Below are 14,053 nucleotides of genomic sequence, written 5' to 3'. Positions count from 1 at the left end.
GAGTAGTAGAATTGCTAGCTACACCCTCCAAAGAGGTCGGCCTCTTTAGAGAGAAAGGAAGAGACATGTTCTCTCCAATTTTCTCCAAAAGAAACCCTAAATGAATTTTGGCTATAAAGTCATATTTATACCTTAATTCATTGGAGTGGCAAACTTGTAAATAAGTCCAAAACTCACTCCATCTCTAAATGGCCGGCCTTAGGGTATTATTGGGCTAATTGGGCCTTTGTGAATCATTATTCATTAAGTTGTCATACAACTTAATTCAATGGGCTTGACGTTCGAAGCCCATTGGGCCTTAAGGTCCAAAACTATCCCGAGATCTTTAACGAACTTATTCGTTTGATTAATTAACATATTAATTAATCCTTGCCATAAATAATTAATCCATTTAATTATTCTTACTCATCTCCATTGTTTCTTCAATCTCCACCTTACACGGTGTATGATCCATTAGGTTCCTTTCAGCGAGGCAGTGGGCGATTAAAACCATTTCAAATCGATTGTGAATTGAAACTTACTTTCAATTCTCCCTTTAGTGATTATACACGTTTAGGGCTTCCACAAACTATGAGTGACACCTAGCAGCATATCATGGTTATCCAAGCTAATCAGAAGAGGTGGAGAACCTATTCAGTTTAGGATTACAAATGCAATACGGTCTTTCTCTAATACAATACTCTTGACCACATTGTTTGGTTTGATAGTTTATTCATGTCTATTATCCAATGTGATTCGTGTGCTTATATGATTACCTTGAATGTGATTTGGAACGACTTCCTAAATCTCATTCATACTCTGGCCAGAGATTCTTAATCATATCATAGAGTATTCTCCCCCAAACGGTTTGAAGGTTAGAGATCCCTTGTTGCGCATTCACTTGCCTCCATGGCTAAGTGGCTTAACCCCGACGATGCCGTGGACACCCTCCTGATGGAGTGACTTTGACATAATAAAAGATCAAGGACTTAACCACAAGACAACTATGATGCCTCAGGTCAAAGGACTAATTTGCATTATCACAACCATGAGTTCTTATGTGACATGAGTATGAGAACTCCTCGTTGATCGTGTTCGGTGGACTCATTCATTATTGAGCACCTACATGCTTGTCTTGATGTCACACACACCAATGACTCGAGACTAGTCACTCTCCCTGAGAGAAGACACAGCACGTACTGATCTTAACGGACTGTCAATGCCCAATTGGCAATCCTATGATCAGGAACGTTTAGGATGTGTCTACGAAAGAATGGTCTCATGAATCTAACTTCTTTAGATCGCATTCTCCCAATCACATATTCCTTAGACTTATCGTTTAAGCGTATAACATTTATATGAGACGGCTCAAACAATAATCTTTGCCCTTGATATTAAACTAGATTAGTTTAACATGTGAAATGTCCGTAAAGTATCATCATATGATTGGTTTTAGGGCACATTTCCAACATGGCTTGAGTTCTATATAAACTCAAACATCCCACATATCTAATAGAAAAGAGAAGATTTTTCTCTAATGTCTTAGTTAAACTCCAAGTTGTGTCTTGAGAGTACGGAATATATAAAGTTCGCTAGAGTCCGAAGATTGAAGTGCTTTAACTTCGGATTATAGATTGTTGAATCTTGGGAGACGGACGCCTACCGAACTACAAGCACAAGAATAAGGGCGAAATTCTATCTTCAGGACATTGCATTTATGCAAGCTTCATTATCCAAATTTGTCAGTTTTTCTAACTTTCTCTCTGGTTGTTTGTATTAATCTCATATATAATAGATGTTGTGAATTTCTTGATGATTATTATTGTTGGAATTCTTGTGTTATTTTCACATTTTCTATTATTGCTCCAACAATCATAGAAGAACAACATGAAGAAGAGTATAAATAAATAAATTTAGGTTGGACAGAAAAATGTCATAAGTATAGCAAGTTAGTTGCAAATAAGTACTATAATACATATTCAATATTATGTTAAAAGTGTTATTGTAATAGGTTATTAGAAGTTAATTCAGCAGAATCATAGTATAGAAAAGACAAAAAATAGTTCTTTAATTACCATAAATTGTGAAATAGAATTAGCAAAAGAACATAAGATACAAAAATAGCTATGGTAGATACAGGGAGTACAAAGAGTGTCATAAGAGAAGAACTAGTACAGAAAAATGTAAACAAAAATTAGCAAAACCAGTGAGAATAACACAGTTTGATGAGAGACCAGTTTCACTAGTAGGATCATACCCATTCATTTGTTTAAATTTTTTGAAAAGTTTGCAAGGTTTTTTATTTATGAACCCTAACATAACATTTTTCAAAAGAGGTATTACAATAACTGATCAAAGTAATATTGTAGAAGCATACAAAAAGCATAAGTATGGAAGAATCTAGTAGTCAAGATAGTTATTATTTGGAAAAATAAAAAAAAATGATTAGAAAAATAATATAGAAGAGTTTGATGAAGAAATATTTGAACATGAATATCCAATTTTAAAAGAAGGAACCCGTTTAAAAATATTACAATTAGATAAACCAAAGAGTTTAGAAGAATTGTTACAATTAGCAGAACAAACTAAGATTATAGGAGAAGACCCACAGTTACATTGGAGTAAAAATAAAATATTAGCAAAATTAGATATAATTAACCCAGATTTAACCATTAAAACAGCTGATATGCCTTGTAGTTTATTAAATTTAAAAGTAATTAGACCCTCTAAGTCTAGACATAGATTAACAACATTTATTGTGAGAAAACATTCAGAGCTTAAGAGAGGTAAAGCTAGAATAGTTTATAATTACAAGAAATTAAATGATAATACATATGAAGATAGTTATAAGCTACCAAATAAGGATGAGCTTATAAATAAAATTCAAGAGAGTAAATATTTTAGTAAATTTGATTGTAAATCAAGATTTTGGCAAATACGATTAGCAGAAGAATCAATTGAGTGGACAGTTTTTACTTGTCTAGAAGGACAATGTAAGTGGCTTGTTATGTCATTTGGACTTAAAAATGCTCTATCGATCTTTCAAAGAAAGATGGATCAAATTTCAAGAAATATGATAATTTTTGTAGTGTTTATGTAGATGATATTTTGGTACATAGTGAAAATAGAAATGAATATAGAAAGCATTTAGAGATAGTTTTACAAGAATTTATCAATAATGGAATTGTGATTTGCAAAAATAATATAGGATTAGAAAAGCAGGATATAGAATTTTTAGGAATGTATATCAAGTCAGGGACAATACAATTACAAAATCATATAGCTAGAAAGGTTTTAGAATTTCCAGATAAGTTAGAAGATAAAAAATACTTACAAACATTTTTAGGATTGTTAAATTATGCAAGAAATTTTATCCTTGATTTAGGAATAAAAATAGCAATATTACACAGTAAAACTAGCAAAACTAGACAAAATTATTTTAATATTGAAGATATTAAATTAGTTCAAAATATAAAAGAAGAAATTACTAAACTTAAGCCATTAACATTACCATTAGATGATAGTTACAAAATAGTTGAAACATATGTTTCATCATTAAGATGGGCAGGTATACTATACCAGAAAAAGAATAAGGAGTCTTCAAAGTCTGACGAACAAGTTTGTAGATATTCATCAAGAAAATTTAGTGATGTACAGTCAAGATTACCATCAATGGATTTAGAAATTTTAGGAATAATTAACTCACTTGAGGCATTTTCTTTCCTTTTACATGATGAAGTATTTACTATTAGAACAGACTGTCAAAATATAGTTTCTCATTATAACAAAATACATGTTAATAAACAGGCAGCCCGATGATGGGTTAATTTTATTGATTCAATTACAAGAAATGGTTTTAAACCAATTTTTGAACATATAAAAGGTAATGACAATACATTAGCTAATATCTTATCAAGATTAATTTGTTGAACATGAATGGAATATCGTGGACAATCATCATCAAATAACAAAAGACCACAAGGCAAAAGAGCACCCTTCAATAGTATAATGATGCACCATGGACCTCTATTATTCAATGGATTCCAAAATAACATAAGCAGACCATCATCACCATCAGTACTCACTTTCAACTTTCATGGCAATATTGTTGAAGGAATCAGAAATCCAACTCTAAGGTATAGGTCAAGAGTATCAGGGCTTTTTGATAGGCAGCATGTTCTCCTAGATAATTTTTGAAATATTCAAATCAAATAGCCAAGCATGAGGTTAGGTCATGAAAAATTAATTAGAGCCTTAGAACAAGAGTTTGATAGCTTTAATTTTTGTATCCATCAAAGTCAGCATCATATTCATTCTCTTGAGCACAACCTTCAAGTCATTTCTAGGGACCATGAGTCATTACTTAGTAAGTTTACCAAAATGAACTAAAAACTCCAATCTCTTAGAATGCAGTAAAAGACAAATGACACCCTGAAAATATAATTGAAAATAGGTTTGGAAATTGATCAGCATAAGAATAAAGAAAAAAAGGTTATTGAACCCATAGAACAAGAGGCTAATGAGCCCATAGAAGAGATTAAGATTGAGCTCTTAGAAGAAGACATTGAAATGGAGCAGCATGAACATAATGAGCAGCATCAGCATCTGAGTGACAAAGAAAAACAAGAAAGATATGAAAGTTTTCCTAGGAATGTATCTTTAGACTTAATAATAGATGATATCCTATTAGAAGAAATTTCAAAAGAAAAATTAAGAATAATGCCACCAGATATGCAAAATGAGATCATAAGCAGAGCATCACAGTCCATGAAAAAGTTACAATTACAATTACAATGTGCTTTGTATCAGTCAATCTTTGATCGAAAACCAGGGATGTTTATTATTACAAAGATGTATCCACCATGTCCTTATGATAGTACAGAGAATTGTATTTGTAAACCAGAAGTTAGCATAGTTGTGACCAGGATTAACATGAGAGATTTTAGATCATGAAATTTTAGTTATGAGCATCAGAAAAAACATAATGTGGTAGAAGTTATCCCTGCCTTACTATTAGAGTTTGACTATCTTGATAAGATATTTATTAACCATATTTCCCAACTAGAATCATTTCCTGAAAAACTTATAAAAGTAGTAGAAGATTATCTGTAAAAGTGGAAAGAAATTTGCATAAGTTTTATTAGTAGTCCCCCAGATTGGTATGTATATATGCATAAAGAGAAAGTTAGGCATATAGCCATGATTAATGAAGAATCCTTTAGACTATCCCCTATCTCCTGACATAGGTGAACTCCTTCATACAAAAATATTCTAAAATTCCGAGGAATTCAAATGTTAGATTTAGATAAGTTTGAAGATTTTAGGTATGATATGGAATTAGTAGCAAAAGAAGAAGAAATGTATATTTACAGTAAGATAATGATCAATCATCAGCCCTATTGGAAGCCTTAAAATTTCAAAGAAGAAACAGCGGAAATGTACTACAAGATGAAAGAAGATAGAGAAAGAGATTTAGAGCTAGTAGAAAGTGATGAACAGTACTAGAACAATTTGACAGAAGAAGAGTTGCATAACATCGACAACATGATCCAAGCGTGAAGAGCTGACAGCAAATTGGCATAAGTTGAATAATATCATGTAAAATAATGTATTTCTAGACAGAAATGTCAACACCATTGTGGACCCCGCATAAGAGTAAATAAAGAAAATAGTTTGATCCATCATGGATTTTTCATACACAAAATGTCATTTTGATTAAGAATGAATAATACTATGCCATTTTCGTTAAAACTCCCTTTTTTTTTATTTTATGTTTTTTTGTTTGTTTGGAGGAAATGCAGCAGAGGTAGGAGGAGAGAGGGACGGCATGCTGTTTTGCTGTCCGGGGCAAAATCAAAATTTTGGATCATTTTAATTAAACTGATTTTGTGTTGAACATATCTTGTATCCATTTTTTACTTTTACAATGGTCCGTACCATCTTTTCGTTTCCCAAATTTTATATTCTTTTATTTATTTTTTTCTCTTAACCAATTTCTAACTTTTTTGTTTTTTATTCATTTTTTGTAATGTTTTATTAACTATTTATTTTTAGGAAATTTTATTTGGATCATGTAACTTCTTTCTATGCCTAATTTAAACTTTAATTTCCCTCAAAAAAAAAAATTAAACTTTAATTGTGAATTGTGTTTTTTTTTTATCCTATGGTATAATTACCATCAAGTACAAGATAAAATTAATAATAACACACAACCAATAATCAAACCTAAACATGACATCATATCCTACCATCTCGTAATATTTATCGTACATTCATTCTAGCTAAAACCCTGAGACGCCTTCACTGAAAAAAAAAACAAGTTTTTTTTGCCAATGGATAATGATTTTGAAGTTTTAAGTACCCCAACTAAATATGATCGATTTATTCAAGGTTTTTTTTTTTTTTTTTTTGGTTTGATATCAATTTTTTTTCAAAGCACTTTTTTCAAAGGATTCTTACTAGTAAAAACTTATATAAGATTATTATTTTTTTAATTATCTATATGAGATTAAGAAAAATTAGCAAAAAGGATTAATTAAAACACATACTGAATTTTTTTTCAAAGCACTTTTTTCAAAGGATTCTTACTAGTAAAAACTTATATAAGATTATTATTTTTTTAATTATCTATATGAGATTAAGAAAAATTAGCAAAAAGGATTAATTAAAACACATACTGAAGAAACATTCAGACGAAATTACATAATTTAAGAAATGTTGTTAGGGAAGCATCCACGCTCTCTGATTAGGAGAACGACAAGCATGATTGAGATTACCATTGATCTGAGCGACGTGGAAGGCCAGAAACCGATTAATGATCTCCGAAATACACAACCGTACCGCCAACCCAAAACCAACCCCCCGCGCGCCATCAACAATGCGCATGCAGCTGTTGCAGCAACAGTGGTGAACCCCCCAGGACCTTCTCCTGTGATTAATAGTAATAATCATAATTGCAATATTGAAAGTATGAACTTCGGCTACCATGAAGAGAACTGTTTCTTGGCCATGTTTTCACCCAGAAAACATATATGAGATTAAGCAAAATCAGTAAACAAAGGATTAAGTGAGACAAATATGTGAGAGAGACCAATTTTGAGTTTTTATCTTTTAGATGGGTGTAAAGATAAGGGTTTTTTTTATATTAGCATCCCACAAAATGTTGAATGCACCTCACATTTAAATTTAATATTAAATGACTTATTTACCTCACTATGCAATGACAATTTTGACCTTATTAAGTTAAAAAAAAAATTTAAATACACCCCAAATCACTTTTAGCGTATTATTTATCTTCTCAACTATCAAATTGTGGAATCGCACAACTAACCATTTGTACTTGTACCTCCATTTATATCCATCAATGTAAAGATGCAGCTTCAAATATCTCAAATTCGTTTGGAAGTGCAGCTTCAAATATTTCAAATATTTCCAAGAGTATACGTCTTAAAACCAGCCACGCAATAATCAAAATAAAATTCCCACATTGCAAAAATGAAGTTCGTGAAAGTTAAAACAAAAATTTGCATACCATGAAGTTAAACTTATTATAAGCCATTGCTGATGTTACCCTACTTAACGAAGGTAGACATCTGTCGATGCAAACTATACTAAGATGATTTCAAATCATCATTTTGAAATCATTCGGCAAGCTAAACGTTTAGATGATTTGAAATCTTTTGGCAAACTAAACGTTCAAATGGTTAGATTCAATCCCTGAAAATTAAAAATGAGTGTTATAAGATTTGAGAAATGTGGGGTGTATGTGCAAAATATAAGGTGTATATTGAGAATGTGGGGTGTGGGGTGTGGGACGTGGGGGTATTATGGGAAAGTATGTGGAGTATATTAAGATAATTTTTAAGTGAAAAAGCAAATGTAGGGTTTATTAAGAATGTGTGGTTTCTTCAACAATTTGTGAGGTGTTAATAATATAATAAGCCAAGATAAATTTCTATATTAAATTAGTTTGTGATGGTAGTTTTGGTAATAAATTTGGGTTTAAAGAGATATTGATAGTTTAATTAAAAGTAATATGGGTGTAGAGAGTAAGTTGGGTGTAAAAAGAGGTTGTATGGGTTCAAATAAAATTTTCCTTTATTCTTTTATAAAACTTGTACCAAATTTTTGTAACTATTTATTATATAACTTTGGCTAAATTTGTCATCTTTAGATTATATGTGTTTTGAGACTGCTTTGGAAATGATTAAAACTCTTGAATTTTAGATTGAAAATATTTAATGATATTAGATTTTCTTTTGGTTTCTTAGTTTTTGGGTTGTGAATATCTTTTGATGTGTAGCATGGTCGATAGATAGGTTTTATATTGTTTAGTTACTAAGTGTGATGTTATAGGTTTTATGTTGTAGTTACTAAGTGTGATGTTGTGCACCGAGATTTTGTGTCGAACAATGTGAATGTTGCATTAGAAGTGATACTTATTCTTGTGATTTCGTGTTCAATTTTTGCACCTTCAGAACTTGAGCTGCTCTTGTTAAATTTGATAACAAACCAAACTACTTATTTTTTTGAAAATAAGAAGTAATAATAATAACCAACTAACAAATCTTGGACTATCTGTGAATCTCTTTGTTGATAACTCTCTCAATTTTTTAACATTTTCTAAGCAGTTCAGTATATTTAAAATGACGATAAAAGTTGAACCTTTGGCTCTCACCCCCTCCCTTCCACCCGGCCTTCCCACTCGTCAGTTCCTGGCTTCGCCACTAAAAACAGTAGATCAAATTTGACGTGCCAAAGAGCACTCAAATAAAATATGTGAAGCAGTTTCCATACCTTTGCAACAAATAGAGCACATCAATGCTATTGCAAAACCTCCCTCCTGAAAGAAATCATCAGTTAAGGTCTTAACATATATATATATATATATATGCCACAGTACAGAGAATTATAAGGACGAAAGCAAGAGTTCCAAACCAATCGATCTAATTGTACCAGAGTTTTGTGAGCCTAAAAGATAGTATGGATAGAGAATCCTAGGGCGAATCATGATACATCCCAAAAAAAAAAATAGGGTGTGGATGCTCTTTTATAGGTGACGGTCAAGTCTCCCTTGTTTCATGTTTTCATGTAGTTTTATTGAGGCCCAAATTATTGTATAAACACTAATTAAGGGCTTATTTGTTAACTTGCTTAGTGAGGCCCAAGTTGGGTTAATAACATATTTTGTTTTCTCTTGCCTCATCCACCCACCTACTTAGGGCTCGTTTCTTTTGCCTCGTTTGTTGATTATTTCGTTTTTAGGAGGAAATATATGAAATACATAATGCATGAAGAATTGTAGTGGGAGGGGGGCGAAGAAGCAAAAACAGATGACTAGAAATAAATTTGTTTGAAAGTGAATACAACTAAAATAATTTTTCATTTTTAGTTTTTATTTTGTGTACCTTTCCTCATCAACCTATCTTTCATCCACTATTATTGTTGTTCATACGTCTTTCCTTCATATGGTTGTCCCATATTTCAAGTACAAAGAGTGAAAAGTAGAAGTACAAACAAAATGATTAACAAAAGGACCTAAATAAATTGAATGAATCAAAACTTATAATTTACACGATTTAGCTGATGAAGGTTTAAGATGTGTTGCTGGCAGTGCATTCTAGAGGGAGGCCTTGCGGGAATCGCTTTGTGTCTGCGCAGTAATTATAAACCATGTAATTCTTTTGCACCCATTGAAGCCTCTCTTGGCTTGTGGAGTCCAATTCTTGTGAGAGCAAGACAGAGCTCGTTGAGTTTGAATTTGAACTGCAAGAAGTAGAACCCGAAGACCACCAAATGCAAGCATTATCAGCATTGAAATTCCTGTACGAAGCAGTAAAGGGAGCTTGGGACCAATCTGTCTTGACCAGACCTCCTCTAGTGGCCCAGTCATCAGCGTTCCAGAGGCTTGAATATATCCTCATGGACTGGTTCTTTGGGTATGAAACACCAATTGACTCCAAGTTCTTGAACTCTCTAATGGGTGTGCCATCAACATAGAGGCTGCAAGATAGAGACCAAAGAAAAATCTCAATAAGTCAGAGGAAATAAAAACAAGAACGTCAAAACAAAAAAACAAGCGCCTCAATTTTCCCTATTGTGAGGATGCTTGGTAGATTGGATAGGAAATTTTCTAATCTCACTATTTTGTTTAAAAAACATTATATCCTGGTACCAAATTAGGAAGGCCTTATTGCATTTTCGTCTTTAGCATTTGCATTGCGACGACTCAAAAAATAATGAGTGCAAGTGCACAACGTATATATTGGAGTGTGAACGATATTATATATGCCAGTTTCAAATTTATTGCTGGACAACATCACATGTTAGAACATTAACAGAATTTTTTTTTTTTTTTGCTACGGATTATTCAGTCAAATAAAAAGAGAAATAAGCATGAGTGTGTGGTTCAGCACTTACACAATATGTTGGGCATTCCAAAGGATAGAGTAGGTGTGAAAATCAGCAGTTGGGTCGAACCAGAGGTAGAATTGCTGCTCTTTGTTGCCTTTGCCTTGGCTGAATATATTGGTATGAACAATATAAGGGTCGCCACTAAGATTCCCCAAGAATTCAAAGTCTATCTCATCCCACGAAGACCCTTCTGAGCGCAACTGCAGCATACACAAAAGTTAAGGTTCGTGCATACATTAGCAATTTGATTTAGCCTGGAAATCTAACTCTTAAGCGACATAAGCATATATGTGTGGAGAATAGAGTCCCACATCGGGCATATGACAAAATATAATACAACTTATATAGGGGATATTCCACTCTTAATATCACCCAGGTCTTTTGTGATAAAACTAGGGCTGGGTTCGGTTTGAAACGGTTCGGTTTTTTGCTAAAACCGAAACCGAACCGAAATTTCGGTTCGGTTCGGTTCGGTCCGATTTTTTTTCGGTTTTTTTCGGTTCGGTTTTTTTCGGTTTTGATTTTTTTCGGTTCGGTTTCGGTTTTTTTTCGGTTTTTTCATGATTTTTTTTTTTTAATATCTGGAGCTTGAAGCACATTTTTTTTCTGCATTCGGCTGCAAATTTACCCTTTCTCTCCATTAACCCTCGTCGAAACAGTAACGATTTGAGGCATGCAACAACTGTTTCTTGTTCCTGTGATCTGAGGAGGAAAAGGATTTCATCCACCCAACTTCAGTGCCCACTGCAAAACGAAAAGATTAAAACTTTAGTCACAAAAAATCCACCGAAAAATATAAAGATTACAAAAATAATTGGAAACATTACCCAGAAAAAAAATTGAACTTCAAACGGAATTTAAAAATCAACATTGACATAAAAAAAATTATCAAAAACAAACAAAAAAGGTCAATTGAGAAAGGAGTATGCAAAAATGAAGAAAAGAATTGCGAAAAAAGGGGATAATCAAATATAGATATCAAGGTAGAAAAAAAGAAAGGGAAAGAAATGGGTGAGACTCTCACAACACAAAAATCAAACAAATCTACAATACAAAACAAAACAACAACCCATAAATTTACACCAAAATTTCAGATTCCCTCCATGGAATTTACTCTAAAAAAACCCATAAATCGACAAAATAAATAAGAGAGATTGGAGATCTTACCCTGGAGTGAGAAGATCGAGAAACGGAGAGAGAAGAATGGAGAAGAATGGAGAAATTTGGACAAGAAGGGAGTCTGGAGGCGCAGGGCAGAGAGAGAGAGAAGAGGGGAATGAAAAAAGAAAAGGTTGGCTGCTACTACTAGTGGCTAGGGTTTTGTTGATTTCTAATTGCACAAAAGGCTATAGATTTATATCTTTATAAATAGTTTAGTTATACAACTATAACAAAACAATACCAATTGCCATGTTGGTTTCGTTGAAACCTCTCAACAGGAGTGCACGGGTTCAAACCCACATGCCTCCAGAACTTTAGAGATTTTTTTATTTTTTATAATTAAAATATTATAAAAAAAATAATTAAATATATATTCGGTTCGGTTCGGTTTTCGAACCTCAAAAACCGAAACCGAACCAGCCATATTCGGTTCGGTTCGGTTTGACAGTTTTCGGTTCGGTTTTTTTCGGTCTCGGTTCGGTTTGGTTCTCGGTTTTTTTCGGTTTTCGGTTTTTTGAACCCACCCCTAGATAAAACTCCAACTAGGAATAGGTGATTAAGTTGGGACACTATTGATGATATTGGTGGTGGACATATACATGGGCCTATAAATTAGTTTATCAATATGTAGGGGAACTAACAAATATGAGATATCCAAAAAAAAAGAACTAAGAAATATATGAAAATTAACATGACGGAAAATTTCAACTTACGTAATAGGTAGTGACAGTGCCTGCAGAGTTACCAGGAACAAGCTTAATTTGCATATCAATTTTTCCAAAAAGATATTGATTTGTGGATTGGAAGCCAGAACCAGAGGACTTGTCAAGTGAGAGAGTAAGAAGCTCGCTGTTGTTTAGTATCTTACCGCGGCCATCACCCCATGTAACCTGAATATCCTGGTAGAAGTTTCCAGCAGAAGCAACCATCAAAGAGGTAACCATGAGGGAAAATAGCAGAATATAACTGGAAGAAGATAAAACAGAAGCCATTTCTCAAAGTAATTGGTCTTAGAGGAAGAAGCTGTTAAGGATTTGTGTAAAGGCAAGACAAGGTTCTGCTTTGAGTTGATTTGGAAAAGGGTGATCTCAGTTGTGGTATTTATAGAGCATTGAAACTGCATGCGCGTGCTGGAAGGTTCTTCATTCTCAATAGTCAATATTTGATAATATGATGAATTGTAGTTGGTGATCAGCGTGTGGGGAGAAGGGAGAAGGCTAGATGTAACCAGCTGGATGCCAAATATGTTTTTTGCTCCATCATTTTCATGCCAATTATTAAAAGTGGCTATATTCTCCATAGCTATAGCTAGGGAAGGCTGTGCCCAAAATTTGGTTTACTCGTTAATTATAATAATTGCATCCGATTGTTATTGCAATATTTTATATAGTTTGATTTGAGTGTTTCTCATAACAAAACTAACAAGGAAACTAGTTTAATTCGATTTTCCTTTCTTTCTGTCCTATTTTTAAATTACCCGGTTCCCTATTTCTCTTTTTTCCTGTTAAGTAAAGATGCCATAATTATTCCAAAACAAAAATGGAAATCAGCTGGTGCGAGACAATGGTCGTCTCGTCTACGATACTTAGACAATCTAGGGAGTTCGCCTTTTTCACATGATTCTGTTGACCTTAAAAACTACCAAGCCTACATGGCGTGCAGGCCGAGTAACTAATGAGCTAACTATGTCCTTCGGTTATGTGTGGGGTGTGCCAACTCGACGACCGGGCTCAGCCGGTGAGTAAAATGAGTTGATGTGGTGTTGAGCGCGCGGTTGATTTCTTGATCTTGCGAATGCGGCCGAGAAAGGAACACTTCTCGGCCTTCGGGTTCTAGAGCCTGAAGACAAGGCTGCTAGTTCTGCGAAGTGCACAAATCGTCGGCACTAGATTCGATCACAGTGATTATATTCGTAAGAGTATAAGCACATCAAATCGACACCAAATTATATGGGCACAAGTACTCAAAGCAAATGTACGTCTTTATCGTAAACGTAGTTTGGCCGTCAGAATGCCGAACTCTAAATCCCACTTGTGAGTATCCAATCATAAAATAACTCATCGTTCAATGTGCCGAGATTGCTAGTTAAGTCGTCTTCAAAGAAACGACCTAGTTGGGGGATCAAAGCCTTCACCACCATCTTCATCGCAGTCCTCCACTGTTGGAAATTTCTGTGTTGCGAGGCTGGGCACCAAGACCAACTTCCTTTTCTCGGTGTGTCACACTTGCAGCCTTAGGTGTCACAATAACAAGAGGATTTTGTGCATGTGACAAATTTTGTCTGGGGCTCTAAACTAGTAGGTCGGTTGTTGACTTTCCCATGATTGTTTTCTTTTTAACCGATTGTGTTTCGACGGGCATGAACTTCGTAATTTTAGCACTAAAGTTCCACTGGGCATGCCAAAATGTTGACCCTAAAAACTATCGAGCCTATGTGGCACGCATGCCGAGTAACTAATGAGCTAACTACGTCCTTTGGTGATGTGCGGGGCATGCCAAC

The 14,053-nt window shown here is 33.8% G+C and overlaps 1 protein-coding gene and 1 long non-coding RNA gene across 2 annotated transcripts; both read right to left on the bottom strand.

Annotated features, from left to right (window-relative positions):
• Positions 1-9,301: 9,301 nt before the first annotated feature.
• On the bottom strand, positions 9,302-12,663 carry LOC126594750 (xyloglucan endotransglucosylase/hydrolase protein 24-like). The gene is made up of 3 exons (XM_050261009.1): positions 12,267-12,663; positions 10,399-10,592; positions 9,302-9,981 (listed from the first exon to the last, which is right to left on the bottom strand). Exons 1-3 carry the CDS (start codon positions 12,543-12,545, stop codon positions 9,573-9,575), a joined length of 882 nt encoding a protein of 293 aa, XP_050116966.1. The 5' UTR covers positions 12,546-12,663; the 3' UTR covers positions 9,302-9,572.
• LOC126594751 (uncharacterized) lies at positions 10,862-11,882 on the bottom strand. Its single transcript, XR_007613410.1, has 2 exons — positions 11,560-11,882; positions 10,862-11,136 (listed from the first exon to the last, which is right to left on the bottom strand). It is a non-coding gene; the product is annotated as an uncharacterized LOC126594751 (long non-coding RNA).
• Positions 12,664-14,053: the final 1,390 nt, after the last annotated feature.

The sequence above is a fragment of the Malus sylvestris genome, chromosome 13 (genome assembly GCF_916048215.2).
Source record: "Malus sylvestris chromosome 13, drMalSylv7.2, whole genome shotgun sequence".
Lineage (NCBI taxonomy): Eukaryota > Viridiplantae > Streptophyta > Magnoliopsida > Rosales > Rosaceae > Malus > Malus sylvestris.
The sequence above is the reverse complement of the archived record's forward strand: the minus strand, read 5'-3'. Positions and strand labels throughout refer to the sequence as shown.